The sequence below is a fragment of the Malus sylvestris genome, chromosome 13 (assembly GCF_916048215.2).
Source record: "Malus sylvestris chromosome 13, drMalSylv7.2, whole genome shotgun sequence".
NCBI classification, from domain to species: domain Eukaryota; kingdom Viridiplantae; phylum Streptophyta; class Magnoliopsida; order Rosales; family Rosaceae; genus Malus; species Malus sylvestris.
The window spans coordinates 25359928-25379557 of record NC_062272.1 but is presented as its reverse complement, the minus strand read 5'-3'; the positions used below and the strand labels follow the sequence as shown (position 1 = coordinate 25379557).

The 19630-nt window shown below is 37.4% G+C and overlaps 2 protein-coding genes and 1 long non-coding RNA gene across 3 annotated transcripts; 2 read left to right on the top strand and 1 right to left on the bottom strand.

The window, feature by feature from the left end:
• Positions 1 to 362: 362 nt before the first annotated feature.
• Positions 363 to 1809, bottom strand: LOC126596768 (uncharacterized). The gene is made up of 2 exons (XR_007614031.1): positions 1651 to 1809; positions 363 to 1379 (listed from the first exon to the last, which is right to left on the bottom strand). It is a non-coding gene; the product is annotated as an uncharacterized LOC126596768 (long non-coding RNA).
• A 1462-nt stretch (positions 1810 to 3271) lies between these two features.
• On the top strand, positions 3272 to 11441 carry LOC126596767 (plasma membrane ATPase 4-like). The gene is made up of 16 exons (XM_050263431.1): positions 3272 to 3538; positions 6251 to 6370; positions 6532 to 6768; positions 7313 to 8074; positions 8185 to 8307; positions 8402 to 8506; positions 8609 to 8753; positions 8847 to 9011; positions 9105 to 9343; positions 9447 to 9479; positions 9575 to 9656; positions 9742 to 9902; positions 10010 to 10183; positions 10268 to 10450; positions 10541 to 10722; positions 11037 to 11441. Exons 1-16 carry the CDS (start codon positions 3479 to 3481, stop codon positions 11131 to 11133), a joined length of 2868 nt encoding a protein of 955 aa, XP_050119388.1. The 5' UTR covers positions 3272 to 3478; the 3' UTR covers positions 11134 to 11441.
• Positions 11442 to 12415: 974 nt separating this feature from the next.
• On the top strand, positions 12416 to 14270 carry LOC126597732 (uncharacterized). The gene is made up of 2 exons (XM_050264541.1): positions 12416 to 12752; positions 13760 to 14270. Exons 1-2 carry the CDS (start codon positions 12445 to 12447, stop codon positions 14004 to 14006), a joined length of 555 nt encoding a protein of 184 aa, XP_050120498.1. The 5' UTR covers positions 12416 to 12444; the 3' UTR covers positions 14007 to 14270.
• The last annotated feature ends 5360 nt before the right edge of the window (positions 14271 to 19630 follow it).

Here is a 19630-nt window from a genome sequence, read left to right as displayed (position 1 = left end):
TTAGGTACCTACATGATGGCTACTTCGGTGGTCAGTCGCATGAGAGAAGTGGCAGAGGGCTTCTATTTTGACGGGGATTAGGGTTTCCGGTTGTTTCAACTTTTGACCTATTGCTTTTGCTATTACTATTACAGTTACTTGTTTATTTTTTTATCTGTTCAATTCCTATGTAATGGGTTTGTAGTATTTTGGTGGGCTTAATCTCTCAAACCTTGTTTCTTAAGAGAGATTTTTCAATGTGCCCGAAATATGAGTATAAATCTCAGATGTTATTATACAAGTAGAGGGACACTTGAAAAAAAATAAAAATTCTCTGCACTTATATAATGACACATAGCGTACCACTCCTTGTTCATGCCATGTAGAAATTTTTTTCGTTCCTTAGATCCAACCATCACAAATTATACATTTATTTTCTTTAATGAATTAATGTTTTCCGAAAAAAAAAAGGAACCATAAGATGACTAAGAGCATCTCCAAAGGAGATGTCAAAATGTCCAAATCAACAGTAACAGTAAAAAAAGACAGTTGCAATGCTTTCCAATCAAAAAGCTAAATCTGATATGGCATGACATGGTATGACAGCTTTCCCCTTTGCTATCAAATTTGACAGCAACGTTTAACATTTTTTTATTAATTTTTTTATCAGATCTGCAACTCTCCTCTCTCACCTCCTTCAATGGCATCCATGGCCACCCTTTCCGTCAACACCCCTTACCCCTCTCACTCTTTCCCCAAGTCGTCATCTGCCCATTTCGCCCCTGTCCTCAAGCTCTCAACCCATATCGGGTCCAAGCCCATGACCCGCCAAAGGCTCTGAATTTCAAACAGGTTGATCGAGCCCAACGACGGGAATCTGGTTCAGCTGTTCGTCGAGGAGTCAAAGAAAGGCGAGACGAAGAAAGAGGCAGCGGCGCTTTAATTTTCTTGACAACCAAACTGAACAGAGAAAAATTAAAGGAGGATACTTGAAGGATACCTCAAAATAAAAATTCTTGAAACAGTTCAAAGGCTGTAAGTTTAATTTCCAAAAACCCTGTTGAAAGTCAACAATCCATAATTTAGTTTCTTAAGCTCTTTTTCTTTTTTGGTTTGATGACTTTTCTTATGCTTTTCTCAGCAACCAAGCAAGTATTTATGAAAAAGGGGAATCGATCAGACCAGATATCGTCAGGATGAATGGAAAAGAATTTGATATTTGGTTAACTTAAAATTGGATGAAAATTCAAAGAATACGTAATTGAAAACAGAGGGTAAGAATTGAGTGTGTGCCTGCTTACCTCTTTCGTTTGTCTCGGGAAGGAAATGGGAGCTCTATCTCTCTTTCTCTGCGTGTAGGAGTGGGGTTGGGTTGGGACTCTGGAGTCTTCATTCCAAACCTAGAAAATAATAGTTTAATAAAATAAAAAGAAAAGAAAATAGTGTAATAAAATAATATTTAATTTGATATACCAAGTGGAGAGTAAAATTTTGAAAGATATCAAAATACCACATAGGCTCTCAAATTCAAATTTTATATTTAAAATTTAACATCTCTTTTGAAGATACTGTGAAAACATATATTAGAACCATATTTCCCACACGTCTCAAATCCCAAGCCAACTCTTTGATCAACTACTACCCCAAGTTCACCTTTCACCATATACGTACACGTCCCAGAGTTAGAAGCAGAGAAACTGCCATTGCAGATTTCCAATTGGTGTTAAATCCTTCACATGTCAGCAAGCACTGGGATGGACCATTTTATTGGGTGTGTGAGCCTCGCAGGGGGTGGGTCAGAACCCCAAGGCAATCCGTATCACAAAACAATTAAACAATCATCATCACTCACAGCAGCAGCAGCAACCGACAAGTCACCGGTAATTAGAGAAAACAGTCTAAAATACTAAGATATAAAACGTGTTTATAACGTTATAACTTTCTTTCACATAACATTATATTATTATATTATAATTTTCGTTCGATATAACATTACATTATTAGACTTTGATGTTAAGGTGGAGCGAAAATTTATTATACGAAAGAGTTATTATTTTGTTTCCACGTGTTATTATATAAGTTGTTTATACCATATTTAAGGTTTTGTATTTATATCTCGTACAAATACTCGGGGAATTTAAATATAATTATGTAATAAAAGAAAAGGAAAATATGTAATAAAGGAAAGGGAAAATATGTAATAAGTGAAGAGTCCTTATTCTATAAAAGGACCCCTCACCTTCACAATTGGAAGATGCCAATTCCTAGGCCATCTCACCCCCTCTCAAAGCTCTCACTCTCAGATCTATCTCTCCCTCAGATAAATACATAATCAGTGTGGACGTAGTCCAAACCTTGGGGTGAACCACGATACATCTTGTGTTATTTACATTTCATGCAGATTCACGGTCGAATTTACGTTGTTCCAAGACCTCCGGTTTTGTGCATCAACATAAGTAGATGACAATATTTCAAAATAAAAACATGTCATAATTGATAACACCAAATTGAATGTGGCACGCGAGCGAAAATTATTTTGAAGTATCATCTTGTATTATTTAACTTTAATTTTTTTATCATTATTATATAGATTACATAGAGGTAATATATTTTAAACTACCTAATGGTATGTTTATGTACTTGAAAACAAGGGAGGTCATGTAAACGAGAAAAATAAATAGGATTTGAATCAACTAATCTCTCCTAGTTAATATGATTCATAATTTTCACGTATTGGAATTAAGAATTTTAAGGTTGAATATACATTTCTTTTATATCATAAGTGTTAGCAAACACATGAGAATCTAAAAATTTAAATGATTACAATACTCACGTTTTAGTAAACATATCGAAGTCAATCATCCTAATGCATCGAAATTTTGTTCTCTATAAGTAAACATGTTATTTGTTAAGAGATGATGATTCAAACTCAGTTTGCAAGAGAGCAAGATGTTACCCTAACAAGCAGGACTAATCTTGAAGATGCATTTTCATAGTGATTCAATATTTGAATATTGCATATTTAAAAGACGGTGCACAATGATTATTTTGAAATGTTGATAATAATCTCTTTATTTGATTTTAATTTATTCTCTTTATTTATTAATTTTCTAGAAGTAGAGAAATTGCATAGCATAAACGATGAATTAAAAGTCGTACTATAATACGAGAGCAAGGGTGAGGGTCCACTTGGGGGCGGGGTTAAACGGCGGGGATCAAATGCGACATTACATAACCACCCCCCAAAACATTATTAATTTATTCTGACTCATGAGGGGAGGGGGTGGCCTTCCTCGGAGACGTATAAAAATAGAGGCAGCCACAAGCACTTTTCCCACAAGCACTTGTTCCCAAGTTTCAGTCTCCCCCTTTGTTTTCTTGGGATTCAGAAATGCCCTTTTAGTATCATCCTCCTCCTCCTCCTCCTCCTCCTCCTCCTCCTCCTCCATTGTTGCTAATTAAGCTTATCGCTCAGGTTCTGGTTTAAACTTGTGAAAAGATGGGGAGTACGGGCAAGGCTATCAGCCTGGAGGAGATCAAGAACGAGACTGTTGATCTGGTATATTTTTCTTCCTCATTTTCTCAGGAAAATATGGTTCTTGATTTTGTTTGTGTTAGTTTTTTACTTTTTCATGAGTTGGGTTTTTGCTTAATCTTTAGACCAAAGTGAGTTTACTTGTTGCATGTTCCTAGTTTTCTAGCTGTGTATGCTTTGGATTGACGCTTAGATCTGACTTTATCATGTTCTTACAAAATTGATTCATTCATTTCTGCAACTACTCTCCCTTCATTTGTTTTTGGTTATCTGATACCTTTTGTGAAACGGATTCGCTGCTACGTGCTTAAGAGATTAACTTTTTGTAAAACGGATTCACTGACACGTAACTTCTGTGTCCATTAATATAGCTATGTAAAAATGAAACTATTGATCTAGAACGTCATAGTGATACTAAATTTATTCCATATAAATCATTTCTTTTCTTCTTTTATCACAGAAACGTTCCATGTCAATACGGTTTGTTCTAACTCTCTCTCTCTCTCTCGCACCGGTGTTTGTTTGCTTTTAGGGATTGGAAGTACTTTTCCGTGGTACTTTGGGCTTTTCCTGTTTGAGGAATTCTCTTTTTTTTTTATCTCAAAAATCTTAAACCGTTTCCCCTGTGATAACTCTCACATCCACCCTCTCTCCTGACACCATTGGATTTATAAAACACCCTTTTTTTATTTTATTTTTCTGTACCTCATTTTTATTTTTTTGGTCAAACTACCGATCTGTTAGATTATTCGTTAGATTAGAAAGACGACAAAGTTCGAGATAGCAGAATTCGCATCCCGTTGTGGTGCAAGAACGACATGCATCTATATCATAGTGGTAGAAGACCACTTACAAAACCAACACTTCTAGTTAAACTCTTTTTGTACCTCAGTTGCCTTTCGATACTTTATGTTGTTTACACCAGCGTTTGGGTTTTTCGTATTGGGTGCGTGCAGGTCACGCACCAGTCACGCTCTTGCCTTGAAAAGTTGTGTTGTGCCCCTAACAAGAGATTTTTAGGGGGGTTTGGCACATCCCATGTTGTAATATAATTAGATTTTATTTTATTTTTTGCTCATTTCAGAAGTACTGGAAAATCTCTTTATTAACTAACACAAACACTTTTTTCATTTTTATTAATATAATAAATAAAAATGAAATATATTATAACTGCGTGGGTCAACGCTTTTGTGATTGGCTAGCATCCCTAGGAGGGCCAGAATTTGGATAAATATAAAAAAAATGGTGAGGTTTGATTTTCGAGTCATTGTAACCGTTGAAAATCAAAATTCATGGTCAGCAATCATCAAGTTGTAACCAATAAAAGGGGTTTGGATCCCATTTGGATTCAAATTGTGAGGATCTTAAGGATGCTCACATCGTAACCGTTTATTATATATCGTATGATCAGAAATCATTTTAAATTTTATTATTTAAAATTAAATATAAATAGTACTTAATGAAAACTGATCGCACAATGTACGATGAACAGTCACAATGTGAGAATTTTTAGGATCCAACAAAGAGGATTTGGAGAGGATCTTCATCCCAATAAAATGCTTGACGTTACTTTTGAAAAATAAAGGATTTCCTTTGAGATTTGATTCAAAAATAAAATCCATTCAATTTCGATTTCAAGGTTAAATTTTGAATGCTATGTGATAGATAAGATAATATCTTCTCACCGTTTCTCTCCTTGCGAATTTATATTTGGAATTTGGATGTGATAAAAGAGAATGTCCTACTCTACCGCTTTTACGGTTACGTGAACGAAATACTACTATTGGATTTTTTTTTTTAACAAACGATATTATCTACACTAAGAGGCAGAGTGTGAGTTTAGCCTCACAATGAACTAGCAATAATTTGATTCAAATTCACTTTTGGCGAAGCGAATTTGAACCTAAGACCCCTAAATTACTAGTGATGAAGAATATCACTGGACCGTAGTACTAATTGGCTAATTTTCAATACTACTATTGGATTATATGTAATTGGATAAGTTGGTCACTTAAGTGGTGTGTCATTCACTTTAAACAGTAATTGTGGTAGATTAAAACCTTTCTCTCGGATAAAATAAAGGACAAAATAAATTAAAGGAGAGTAGCAAAAGTGTGAAGAAAGAGAAAATGCGTACAGGAAAATCATATTTCTGTCTAAAATCTATATCTTCAAACTTGTTTGCCTTATATCTCTTATTTCTTTTATTTTCCAATTATTATTATTTTTGGCAGCTGGCTTGATTTGAATTGTAGTATGCATTTATTTTTGTGGGATCTACTAATCTAGTAATGTATAGAAATCTCTCACATGTGGACCTCAAGCCCTATGGTTTAAAGAATGTCAAGCAAATGAACTGGCTTATATACTTTAAATTAAAAAAAAATAAAAAATGAATTGGCTATACTTTATATGCATGTTACATGTTCACTGAGATGTGATTCCCCGACAGTTTGCCAACAGTTCATTTGTCAACTTGCAACAGTTATCATTTGGCTGGAATTGTATGCTACTTTATATAAATATAAGAAAGCGAAAACTGGAATTGCATCACATTTACTGATCAAATATCCGAGTTTGTACAAATAATTTACCGGAACAAAATATTTGTATTTAATTTGACTAAATATTTTAACCAAATCATAGTTTTTATAGGTGGTGTGTGGTATGTATGAATGCTTGAAATTATAGTGAGCATTATAAGTATTTCTTTCCTAACAATGAGTTGGTTTACAGGAGCGGATTCCGGTCGAGGAAGTGTTTGAACAGTTGAAATGTACCAAAGAAGGCTTGAGCTCGGAGGAAGGAGCCCAAAGGCTAGAGATTTTTGGTCCCAACAAGCTAGAAGAGAAAAAGGTCATTTTCCTAATAATATAACTAGCTTCTCCGCGCGAGCGAGTGCAAGAGACATTTTTCCTTTTACTACAACGATTGCATACATTAAATTTTGTTTTTACTAGCTTTTGGTATAGTTTAGTTCATAATATCTAAATATTTGTTACTGCTACAATGAACAGGAAAGCAAATTTCTCAAGTTCCTGGGGTTTATGTGGAATCCTCTATCATGGGTCATGGAAGCTGCAGCCATCATGGCAATTGCTCTGGCCAACGGCGATGGGAAGCCGCCAGATTGGCAAGATTTTGTCGGTATTCTCTGCCTGTTGGTCATCAACTCTACCATCAGTTTTATTGAAGAAAACAATGCCGGAAATGCAGCTGCTGCTCTTATGGCTGGTCTTGCTCCTAAGACTAAGGTAATCCAAATCAAACATTTCAATAGGGTCCTGGATTTCAGTGGCTTTGTACTCAAGTAAGTAACTTTAGTTTTAAGGAGCCTTTTCAACAGTTCAAGAAAACCGCTTGAATAGTCACTGACATTAGTTGCACTAGACAAGATGCGGTGGCTAAAAGCACTATCAAATCCTAATAATTAAATACGAAATTATTGGTGGCTAAAAGCTTGAGCCGCCTCATCTTGTGCCACTCTTATGGCGTCTATTTATGTTGTTTTCTTGTAGCGCAAACATCACCGTTTTTGTTTTGTTAATAGAATCCATTCTCATATGTAGGCTAGTAGGGAATGTGGTAATATAATAAGATTTCTACTATCGGCACTCCTAGCGACATGTGTCACGAATCGATAACAAAATCAATAAATTTCTCACAGTTGTTTATGTTGCACAGATCGATTTAACAGACAGTCGATATGAGTCTCAGACGCTTATCACACAACCATGCACCTCGCTAATTGGAGGCAACAATATAATTCTTATGTGTTTGATGGCGATGTATATGTAGGTGCTTAGAGATGGAAAATGGAGCGAGGAGGATGCTGCGATCTTGGTTCCAGGGGACATCATCAGTATCAAATTGGGAGATATCGTCCCAGCTGATGCTCGTCTTCTCGAGGGTGATCCTTTAAAGATTGATCAATCTGCCCTCACAGGAGAATCACTTCCAGTGACCAAGCATCCAGGTGATGAGGTTTTCTCCGGTTCAACTTGCAAGCAGGGTGAAATTGAAGCTGTTGTTATTGCCACCGGTGTCCATACCTTCTTCGGGAAGGCTGCACATCTTGTGGACAGCACTAACCAAGTCGGACACTTCCAGAAGGTGCTCACTGCCATCGGGAACTTCTGTATCTGTTCCATTGCCATTGGAATGGTGATTGAGATCATAGTCATGTACCCAATTCAGCACCGCAAGTACAGGAATGGAATTGACAATCTCTTGGTGCTCTTGATTGGAGGCATTCCCATTGCCATGCCCACTGTCTTGTCCGTGACAATGGCTATTGGTTCTCACAGGCTATCTCAGCAGGGTGCCATCACCAAGAGGATGACTGCCATTGAGGAAATGGCGGGTATGGATGTACTTTGCAGTGATAAGACAGGAACACTAACTCTTAACAAGCTTAGTGTCGATAAAAACTTGATTGAGGTGTTTGCAAAGGGTGTGGAGAAAGATCATGTCATTCTTCTAGCTGCAAGGTCATCCAGAACTGAAAACCAGGATGCCATTGATGCTGCTATGGTTGGAATGCTTGCCGACCCAAAGGAGGTATAAATCATTTCCAACTTTTCTTGTATGCCCTATAATTGGTTCTTCATTAATTCTGGGACGGAATTTTCAATGGATATGCTCATCTTAATGAATTCATTTATACGCAGGCCCGAGCTGGTATTAGAGAGGTGCACTTCTTACCATTTAATCCCGTCGACAAGAGAACTGCTTTGACTTACATTGATTCCGATGGAAACTGGCATAGAGCAAGCAAAGGTGCCCCTGAGCAGGTACTTCTGTTTTTCCTATAGTTACCTGGTGCATTACATTATTGAAAGGTAAGCGTTCATACTCACAGACTAATGAATTGATTTCTGTAATTAGATTTTGGACCTCTGCCTCTGCAAAGAAGATTTCAAGAAGAAGGCTTTTGCCATCATTGACAAATATGCTGAACGTGGGCTTCGGTCATTGGCTGTTGCCAGACAGGTTTTATACTCAACCTTGACGTTTTTAGTATATCTTGCATTTTTTTCAGTTTTATAAGAAGTAGAACACCCGCTTATCATTGTGATTGGTATATGTTTACAGGAAGTGCCTGCGAAAACAAAAGAAAGTTCTGGTGGTCCATGGCAGTTTGTTGGATTGTTGCCTCTTTTCGACCCTCCAAGACATGATAGTGCAGAAACCATCCGCCAGGCTCTTAACCTTGGTGTAAATGTTAAGATGATTACTGGTAAGTCGGTTAATATTCAACCTACTTTAATGGATTCATTCTTATTTTGTGTGTGGTTGTGCTTACTTGCTGTCACCGTTTCTGTGTCTGCAGGCGATCAACTTGCCATTGCCAAGGAAACTGGTCGGAGACTTGGAATGGGAACAAACATGTACCCATCTGCTTCCTTACTTGGTCAACACAAGGATGCAAGCATCGCTGCCCTTCCTATTGAAGAGTTAATTGAGAAGGCTGACGGGTTCGCTGGAGTGTTTCCAGGTGAATACTTTTGAGCAGGGACTGATTAGAGGGTTTCTCTGTTTTCTAATACGGAAAGTGATTTTTTCTTACACATCTTCTTGCTTCTTGTAGAGCACAAATACGAAATTGTGAAGAAGTTGCAGGAAAGAAAGCACATTTGTGGAATGACTGGAGATGGTGTCAATGATGCCCCTGCACTGAAGAAGGCAGATATCGGAATTGCTGTTGCCGATGCTACCGATGCTGCACGAAGTGCTTCCGACATTGTTCTTACAGAACCCGGATTGAGTGTCATCATTAGTGCAGTGTTGACCAGTAGAGCTATTTTCCAGAGAATGAAGAACTACACTGTTAGTTTTCCTGCCTTTCTCATCAAAAGACCACTCTGATCGAACAGTTTATGATGGAAAGTCTAACGTTTTCCTCCTGTTTTGTTTTCTTTGTCTTTTGCAGATCTATGCAGTTTCTATCACCATTCGTATTGTGGTAAGTAAATAGAGGTGGTTTAACAATTTGTGGTTTCTCTCCCAAATCAAGTCTTTATCTTATTTGTTTTATTTTTATTTGGCAAAACATTGCAGTTCGGTTTCATGTTCATTGCTCTCATATGGAAGTTCGACTTCTCACCCTTCATGGTTTTGATTATTGCCATATTGAACGATGGTAAGTTTTATGAAGCGAACTTTCAAATAGTATATGATATATATTTATGTGACTGCTGACACCATGCACTCGGTAAATTTTGAAGGCACAATTATGACAATCTCAAAGGATAGAGTAAAGCCATCTCCCCTGCCTGATAGCTGGAAATTGAAAGAGATTTTTGCTACTGGGATTGTGCTTGGAGGTTACTTGGCACTGATGACTGTTATCTTCTTCTGGTTAATCAAAGAAACCGACTTCTTCTCTGTAAGATGATCTTTCTTATGCTTTTCTCTTTTCTGTCCATCATTTGTTTTCAGAAACTTTCATGAAGTTCAGTTTCCAATATGCATTTTCTGCTCATTATTTTGCAGGACTCATTTGGTGTAAGATCCATAAGGGAGAAACCTGAGGAACTAATGGCTGCCTTGTACCTGCAAGTGAGTATTGTGAGCCAGGCCCTCATTTTTGTGACTCGATCCCGTGGCTTCTCCTTTATGGAACGACCTGGAATGCTTCTAATGAGTGCCTTCATGATCGCGCAACTGGTAAGAAGAATGCCGCTTATATCCTCTATTAAATAAGCAAGTTTTTATACAAGTTATAGAAGGCTGAAGATTACCCTTCTTCAGGTTGCAACTTTGCTAGCAGTATATGCCAAATGGAGTTTCGCAAAAATACACGGAGTTGGTTGGGGATGGGCTGGTGTCATCTGGATTTACAGCATTGTCTTCTATTTCCCACTAGACTTTATGAAATTCGCCATTCGGTATATCTTGAGTGGAAAGGCGTGGCTCAACTTGCTAGAGAACAAGGTAAATCTTTGTTCTTTCGAATAGAAGGTGAAATCGTTTACTTTGATCGGTGAAGTCAAAGTTTTCTAATTATTTATCCTACTGTAACAGACTGCCTTTACCACCAAGAAAGATTATGGAAAAGAAGAAAGAGAAGCTCAATGGGCTCATGCTCAAAGGACACTTCACGGTCTCCAAGCACCGGAATCTTCTAGTATCTTCCATGACAAGAACAGCTACAGAGAGCTGTCTGAGATTGCTGAGCAGGCCAAGAGACGAGCCGAAGTTGCAAGGTAAGCTACCATTCAGAATTTCAAATGTTACCTACAGGAAACAATTCGTTTCTCAATTCCTGTTACATAACATCACTTTCAAAGTTATATGAATGATGGGTAATGTTCTCTTGTTAGCAATCTGGAAAGTTATGTTCCCATATTGTAAATTTGGACCGTACTACTAGCTCGGTAGTCCAGATTGACAGCCTAGCAACATATTGACATAACTTGTCACATATTCTGGCAAGAAAACATTTTCCTATAATTGACAGTATCTTCCTGCGTGCCATCGGTTTATTGAAACCAAATATCTTGTTAATTTGTGGTTGTAGACTTCGGGAGCTTCACACTCTCAAGGGACATGTGGAATCAGTGGTGAAACTGAAGGGCCTGGACATTGACACAATCCAGCAGCATTATACAGTGTAACAATCCAGAACAAACGCTACCCGGGAAAGAAAGGGCCGGAGTTCAACAAAGTAACAAAGTGATGAGGAGAGATAGAGGAAGAAAGAAAGACAAATCAAAAGCAGGCCTAATTAGTTAAACATTTCTAGATATGGTGGAGAGCATGTCTGTGCTATATATAAAACTCTCCTTCGTTTTATATTTGCATTCTAATGTATTTCAAGTGCAAGATAAAGGGCTGTATTTGGTTTATTTTTGCTCGTCTAAGGGGCCAAACAATGTCCTCCAGTTTTAATCTACTTTCTATCTTTCTTTGATAGTTTGCACCATCTTTGTATCCACTCTTTGAGCGTTTATCTAATGCAGGATGTGAGACAGCATTAGAACGCTGATGGCACAACCCTCGGATGCTGACATTAGAGAACAATTGCTCACACATTCTGTACTATTCCTGCATTAGAGAACAATTGCTCACTCTTCTGCTAATACCGTAGCAGCCCTGTTGTCTATCACTTTTGAATTACATGGAAACAATTATAACCACTACGGCGCTAGGCAGCTAGTCACCATCTCGATTAATGCCTAGGCTTTTGAAAATTAAGAAATAATACTTAAACCTGCTGTGGTTAGAGATGTTAAGTTCAACTAACAAACTAAAATAGTTTTTCAACACTGTTCGCTAGCTAATTTAACAAAAAATTGAAAGGACTCTTGAAGATGCTTACGAGCCAAACATAGAAACACCTAAGCTTTGCTTGCTTCTTAACGAGCCAGCATAACTTTGCTTGTTTCTATTACTCTCCGAGCTTAGACCAGCCAAATGCAAACCAAGCTTAATACAAATTTAGCATTAAGTCAATGTACTGCTTTAAAAGGGTTTGCATTTCAAATGTCATTAAATGTTTCAAAGATACAACACCATCACATGATGAAAATCACACTCACCAGAGAAAATTACCGTCCTCTAACCCCAACATCGTGACCTTACCTCAACGGATTTGTCAGCGGATGAAATGACAATCGTAAATTCGATCTTCCTATTATATTCATTTGCATATACGATGTAACTCAACCGAGCACTAGGTTATTTTAACCCGATCGTATGATTTTTGTTATTTTAGTAAGAGTCATCTATTTTAATTCAATGAGTAGAAATAAATTCTCAATTTAAAGTTCGTGTATAGCCCCATCTCGAAGTCTTAACTTAACAAGCGAGTGGATCTACACCACAGGTGTAATGAACCTCTAACATTATCCCACGTGGCAACCTCAGAATCATAAAAACAACATTTAAAACGAAAACAGAAGAACTGCAACTTCAAACAAGTAAGCATGTCGTCCTCCATATCCTCATCTCAACAGAGCTTTCTAGCCAACGTTCTCACCCCCCCACCCCACAAACCCAAAACCAAGATTCTCATTTCTAACACTTTCATCTCATGCAAAATATTTGATGAAACGCCCAGAAAGGATGAGAACAAATTGGCAAAGTTGGCAATGGTGACACTGGCAGCTGGGGTGTTGACATTGGGCTCAGTTCATGATGCATCAGCTGCCAAGTCTGGTGGGAGAGTTGGAGGCCAGGCGTTTCGGTCTTCGACTCCTCGGTCTTCGTCCCCTAGGATCAACAACAATTCAAGGTAATTAACAATTGTACCAAGTTTTAATTCGATTATTTCCGTGTTTGGATTGGATTGCTGCGTTTGGTTAAAAAAGTTATTAGTAAGTTCCTGCTACGGATTTTATACTTTCTTAGAGTCATGTATCGGAATTTAAAATTCTAGTGGCTTTAAGTTGTGGAGAGATTCAATTAGGAAATAATAAAGTGCTACTACTCAGAGAATCCAGGGTTGGAACTTAGAAGGGCCTCCTATTAAACTTTTCAAGTTAAGTTTTTAATGAAATCGGTTCCCTTGTGAAATTTATGGCAATCTATGACATATGGATAAGAGATGATCACTTTGAGGATTGGGTTGAGACATCATTTTCGGGTTGAAAAAATAAAAAACGGTTTGTGTTTTTTATATAAGCGATAATCCAAGCTAAATTAATCAAAACTACTAGAAGTGGCAATCGAACTTGAATGCAAAGAGCAGAGTACCTGTTCTAGCTAACTTGACTAAGTTCATTAGTGCCCCGGATAATACTGATTTAGCACATATATTTTGTAATCGATAGTTCCCATGCACTTATTTAACAATGTAAATCAACCAGCCTTCCATACTTGAACTATTACCATTTCGTTCTAATTTCCTTTTCATACCAAAAGTCACGAACTATTGGCTGTTAGATATTGGGTGGTACTATCTACACACCCAATTTTACCTTCACGCACCCATGTTAATTTCAATCATTTGGTCTTCTTCAATTCATTTAACCGATGACCAGAAATTGAGATGGGTGTGTGGCAGGTAAAAAGAAGTGTATGGTTGGCACCACCCTAGATATTTTATTGTTATCTGAGTTTTATTATTTTACATTAGATCACTGAGATCAAATCATTCCTTGTGCCATCAAAAAATATATTGTTCATTAGTGGAACTAGTCATTTTTTGACATGATTTTTGGATTGGTAGCTCCCTTTTGTAATGCGTTTAAGTTTATATCTAAAGATATGTTAACTTATATGTGTGTCTATAATTTGTAGGACCAATATCTACATCAATCCTCCAGTAGCACCACCTCTAGTTGGTGGCTATGGATATGGCTATGGAGTACCGTTCTTCGGAGGCTGGGGTTGGTCTCCATTTTCATTTTTTGCCCCAGGCCCTGGTGTTGCCATTGGCATCGGTGGCGGGTTCCAACTTTTCGCTTTCTTTGTGTTTCTTGGTGCTCTTGCTGCTGTTGCAAGGAGATTCACTGGATCAATAGACGAAGAAGAAGATGATTACTAGCAACAAACATGTTATACAAACCGATGCTTATATGCTTCATACTGCACTGTGTTGGAAAATATTAGTATTTTATTATTATTTGAGTTTGCTTGTTAGTTAGTGTGTGGGCCTAGCCCATCTGAATTAGGGTTTTTAGGTTTTGCTCTATAAATATAGCTTATAGTTTAGCATGGATAAATAAGTCATTCACAATGTAGTCTCTTAGGGTTTTGTAGTCGTTTCGTCATTCTCAGTTTGTTTAATAATACTCTTATTATTTTGTTAGTCTTGATCGTTGCGCACTCTGATATTCAACTTGGTATCAGAGCGGGTTCGATCCTTAGGGTTCAATCCGTTCTCGTTGGTATCAATTTGTTTGTATCAGTTTTGTTTCTGTTATCTTCCGCTGTTTGTGTTTTCGTTTTAGATTTGTTAGTTGGTATTGATTGTTTGCAAGAAAAAAAAATAGAAAGGATCTTGCTGCTGTTGTTTGTTTGCACAGAAGAAAAAAAAAGGGAAAACAGAAAGGTTTTGCTGTTTGTTCGCATGAAAGAAAAAAGAAAGAAAAACGGGAAGGAAGGAAAGGATAGAAAGAAAGAAAAAGCAAAAAGAGAAGGAAAAAGAAAAACAATTGGTTGCTGTTAGTTTAAGGTCCACGGGCAACAAGAGAAAAATGGTTAAGTTTGTTTTTAGGTCCACATGAGTTGTTGGCCTGTTTGGAATTGTTTTGTTCTTTTGTTGGTACAATTGAGATATGGAAATCTCGTTCGTTTAGTAACGAGTTTTTTTCATACTCTCAACACTAGCCAGTTTGAACATTAATCAAGAATCAAGTCAAGTCAAGCTAGCCAGTTTAAACAAGAATCAAGAATCAAGTCAAGTTAGGTTAAGTCAAGTTCGCAAGTTCGCCAATCAAGTTAAGTCAAGTTCGCAAGTTCGCCAGTCAAGTCAAGTCAAGTCCAGTCAAGTTTGCATGTCTGCTAGTCCGCATCTGCTTGTTTGCAAACTCATGTCGTATACCGCCATGAGTTTGACGGGGGGGTGTTGGAAAATATTAGTATTTTATGATTATATGAGTTTGCTTGTTAGTTAGTATATGGGCCTAGCCCATCCGAATTAGAGTTTTTAGGTTTTGCTCTATAAATATAACTTATAGTTTAGCATGGATAAATAAGTCATTCACAATGTAGTCTCTTAGGGTTTTGTTGTCGAAACGGCATTCTCAGTTTGTTTAATAATAGTCTTATTATTTTGTTAGTCTTGTTTGTTGCACACTCTGATATTCAACTTACTGTATACAAGATAGTTTCAGTTGCTACCTGGTGTACTATGGAATAGCATTATGTAGTATTGACTCGCCACCACTATTAATGTAACATACGCAATTCTTGTGATTTTTTTTGGGAAATTGACAAAAATGGACCATTTCCTTAATCTTAGGACTAAAATAGAATTGTTGGGATATGCGCAGCCCATGCACACGGCATGCACAACGATATGACAGAAATATGGTGTTTCTAAAACTTAAAATGACCAAATTGTCCTCATATATAAATTGGTTATTGCAAAGACCCAGTTAGCATTTTTTTCTTTCCTTGTCCGTAGACCTCTCTTGCGACCCCTACTTGACGATTGGCAAAGAGAACCCCTAAATCACCCTAGCATCGCTCTTTCGGGTTCGTCTCTCTTTCTCTCTCTCTCTCTCTCTCTCTCTCTCTAACTCGATCATCGTCTCCATTTTGGGCTTCTAATTACTTGCTTTTTGAATTGGGTTTTTTGGATTTGTAATGATGGCAAGTCGAAGAAAAGAGGGATAAGGAAGAGATCATGTTGAGGACTGAAATGTTAGAATAGAGGAATATGACATTGTTTTCCAGAACGTGAATCAAGAAGAAAATGAAAGATTTCTCCAACCACAGATGAATACAGAAAGAATGTTCAAACAGAACTAACAAAGCTTTTCTTCATTCATACTCAGCACATAAGGCATGTGCAAGGATATATCCGTAGAGAAGAGATAGATAACCTCTCATTTTACACAATTCAATCTCTACCATTCATGTAATCTACCCTATAAGATAGATACAAGTGGCAATATACACTACTAAAACTAAGATTACATCTCAGCTGTCCAATTGGTCTATAATCCAATGGCTCACATTTAAACTTAGAAACATTAGAAAAACAGTACACACACTTATATTCCAACACTCCCTTCTAAGTTTTGTGCTGAAATTACTCCAAGCTTCTGTCTCAGAAGTTCAAATCGATCTCTGGCCAAAGCCTTAGTGAAAATGTCTGCAACCTGTTCCTCTGTCTTGCAGTACAGTAAGTCGATTTCTCCATCTTGTAGTGCATCACGAATGAAATGAAGTCTCCTGTTTATATGTCGTGTCTTATAATGGTGCACATGATTTTTGGTTATGGCAATAACAGATGTATTGTCACATAAGATTGTAGTTGGCTCAACCTATTCTTCACCAAAATCCGAGAGAACAAATCTCAACCAAATTGCTTGTGCTGTGGCCTCTGCTGCACTAACATATTCAGCTTCTGCAGTAGATAATGCAACACTACTCTGCTTGACTGATGCCCACGAAAACACTCCTGAACCAAGATTAAATGCATACCCAGATGTGCTCTTCATGTCATCCTCACTACCTGACCAATCACTGTCACAGTAGCCAATAAGCATTGCTTCATTTCCCTTCTCATATGCTATACCATAATCAAGTGTGCCTTGAATGTATCTAAGCACTCTCTTAGCTGTTCCCATATGTTTTTAGTAGGACCATGCATGAATCTTGCTAACAAACTTGCTGCAAACATGATATCTAGCCTTGTTGCAGTCAAGTATAATAGGCTTCCAACCATCTGCCTATATAGACCCTCATCAGCTTGTTCACTACCATCCATTTTAGACAGTTTATCATTCACAGCAAGAGGGGTAGCAATAGATTTACAATCTTTGAAACCAAACTTGTCTAACAGTGTCTTTGCATATTTCTTCTGATGCAAGAAAATGAAATTATCAGTTTGTATCACACCAAGACCCAAGAAATGATGCAACAATCCAAGATCAGTCATTTCATATTGTCTCATCATTGCAGTTTTGAACTCCATCAACAATTCTTTTGAATTCCCAGTGTAGATTATATCATCCACATATAGTGAAACAATAAGTATTCCACCTTTAGTAATCTTCACATATAAAGTTGCTTCACTAGGACTTCTTTGAAAACCTGCCTTAGTGAAATAGGAATTAATTTCTTCATACCAAGCTCTTGGAGCTTGCTTAAGACCATAAAGTGCCTTCTTGAGTCTGTAAACCCCATCTTCCTTGGTTTTAATCACAAACCCAAGGGGTTGATCAACATAAACCTCTTCCTGCAATACTCCATTTAAAAATGCTGACTTCACATCTAATTGATAAAGTTTCCAACCTTTCTGTGCAGCCAAAGCAACCAAAGTCCTTATTGTATCAAGCCTAGCAACCGGTGCAAAGGTCTCATTGAAGTCTATACCAGGCTTTTGAGAGTAACCCTTTGCAACAAGTCTTGCTTTATTTTTCTGAACTGAGCCATCAAGATTCAACTTAATTTTATAAACTCATTTGACACCAATTACTGGTTTATCAGATGGTCTATCAACTAGCTCCCAGGTATTATTCTTTTCTATCATTGTAATTTCACTCTCCATTGCTTTCTGCCATGCTTCATCCTTGACAGCTTCTTCAAATGTTTCAGGTTCAATTATACACAGATTGCATCTTTCATACACTTCTGCAATACTTTTATATTTCAAAGGTGTGTGATCAACATCTTGTGGACCTGAATCAGATTTAACATGTATTTCTTCACTATCTTCTGGTATTTCAACATCATCTTCAGAGATCTCAGCTTGAATCAACCTTGTTCCTTCAATCTCATTTCCTTTCTCAGTGAGAGAATCAGTAAATGGTATTGTAAGACTGCATTCCTTTTGTGCATTCCAGTCCCAACAAGCTTCCTCATTGAACACCACATCTCTAGAAATAATGACTTTTCCAGAGTTAATATTGTAAAGCTTGTAGCCTTTCTCACAACTTCCATATCCCAGAAACACACATTTTGTACTAGTCAAATCAAACTTTTGTCTCTGCTGTTCTGGAATATGTGCATAGCACAGAGAACCAAACACTTTTAGATGTTTGATTCCTGGCTTTCTTCCACTATAAGCTTCAAATGGAGTTTTCTTGTCTAATGCCTTAGTTGGACACCTATTTAGAACATACACTGCAGTGTTGACTGCCTCTGCCCAAAACTCCAGTGGTATATTCTTTTCAAACATCATACATTTAGCCATCTCCACAATAGTTCTGTTCTTCCTTTCAGCTACTCCATTCTGCTGTGGTGAGTATGCCACAGTGAGTTGCCTTTCCATTCCCACTTCTTCACAGAATCTGTTAAACTCAATAGATGTGTACTCACCCCCTCGATCACTTCTCAGCTTTTTCAACTTATATCCACTTTGCAATTCAACAGTGGCCTTGAACTTCTTAAAAACATTGAATACATTTGATTTGTATCTTAAAAAATAGACCCAACACGTCCGAGTACAATCATCTATGAAGGTGAGAAAATACCTATTTCCAGCTTTGGTAATGGTTTGCATTGGTCCACAAACATCTGTGTGTACCAACTCCAATGGAATAGTAGCTCTACTTGTTGTCTCCCTTTGAAAAGAATCTCTGCAATGTTTCCCAAGAGTGCACCCCTCACACACATTATTAATGGTCTTGATTTCTGGCAATCCAAGTACCATTTCTTTCTCCTATAGTAGCTTCAGACTGTTGACATTCAAATGGCCCATTCTTCTATGCCAGATCAATGTTGACTCATTTACACTTGCTTTTAATGCAAGATGCAAATTTGTTTGAAATTTCAAAGGAAAACTTATGTTTCCTCTCATTGGCACCTTAGCAACCAAATTTGAAAGAGAGCAATCATAATAAATTTCTGCTTTGTTATCTCCAAAAATAAGGAAATACCCGTGCTCCATCATTTGCCCTACACTTAGTAGATTCTCTTTGAGACCTGAGACAAGCATCACTTCATTGATATATCTCCTTCCCATCTTTGTATCCACTACCAAACTTCCTTTTCCTATAACATCAACCAACTGTCCAGTTCCCATTTCTACCTTGGCAATTATGCTTCTGTCAATGTCAATCAGTACATCTTCTCTACCAGTCATGTGGTTACTACAACCACTATCCACATACCATACATCTTCAATAGACTTCTTGTCAGCCGCATTACTTACATAGAACATAGTAGTTGCAGAAGGAACCTGAGCTGCAAAGTTTAGTTGCTGAATACCTTGAGCATTTTTCTTATTATTACAATCCCTTGCAATGTGACCTATTTTCCCACAACAATGACACTTAGGCTTGCCTTTAAGAAAACACTCTCCATAATGGTACTTATCCCAGTGCTTGCAAGGATTTCTTCCCCCTTCTGCAGCTACAATTTGCTTTCCAGATTGGTAAATAGGCTTTTGTTTCCAATTTTTGTATTTTGGCTTCCAATTCTTTTGGTATCGATTGCCTTGATTTCCAGAAGAATTGACAGGTTTGGGTTTCACACTTAGACTCGCAAATGCTC

What these genes read in the sequence shown, in the direction of transcription:
- LOC126597732 (XM_050264541.1), top strand. Translation starts at nt 12,445, where the DNA reads ATGTCGTCCTCCATATCCTCATCTCAACAGAGCTTTCTAGCCAACGTT. An exon ending in AGGATCAACAACAATTCAAG is followed by an intron (nt 12,753 to 13,759) that starts GTAATTAACAAT and finishes TATAATTTGTAG; the next exon opens with GACCAATATCTACATCAATC.
- LOC126596767 (XM_050263431.1), top strand. Translation starts at nt 3,479, where the DNA reads ATGGGGAGTACGGGCAAGGCTATCAGCCTGGAGGAGATCAAGAACGAG. An exon ending in GTCTTGCTCCTAAGACTAAG is followed by an intron (nt 6,769 to 7,312) that starts GTAATCCAAATC and finishes ATGTATATGTAG; the next exon opens with GTGCTTAGAGATGGAAAATG. An exon ending in AAGAAACCGACTTCTTCTCT is followed by an intron (nt 9,903 to 10,009) that starts GTAAGATGATCT and finishes ATTATTTTGCAG; the next exon opens with GACTCATTTGGTGTAAGATC.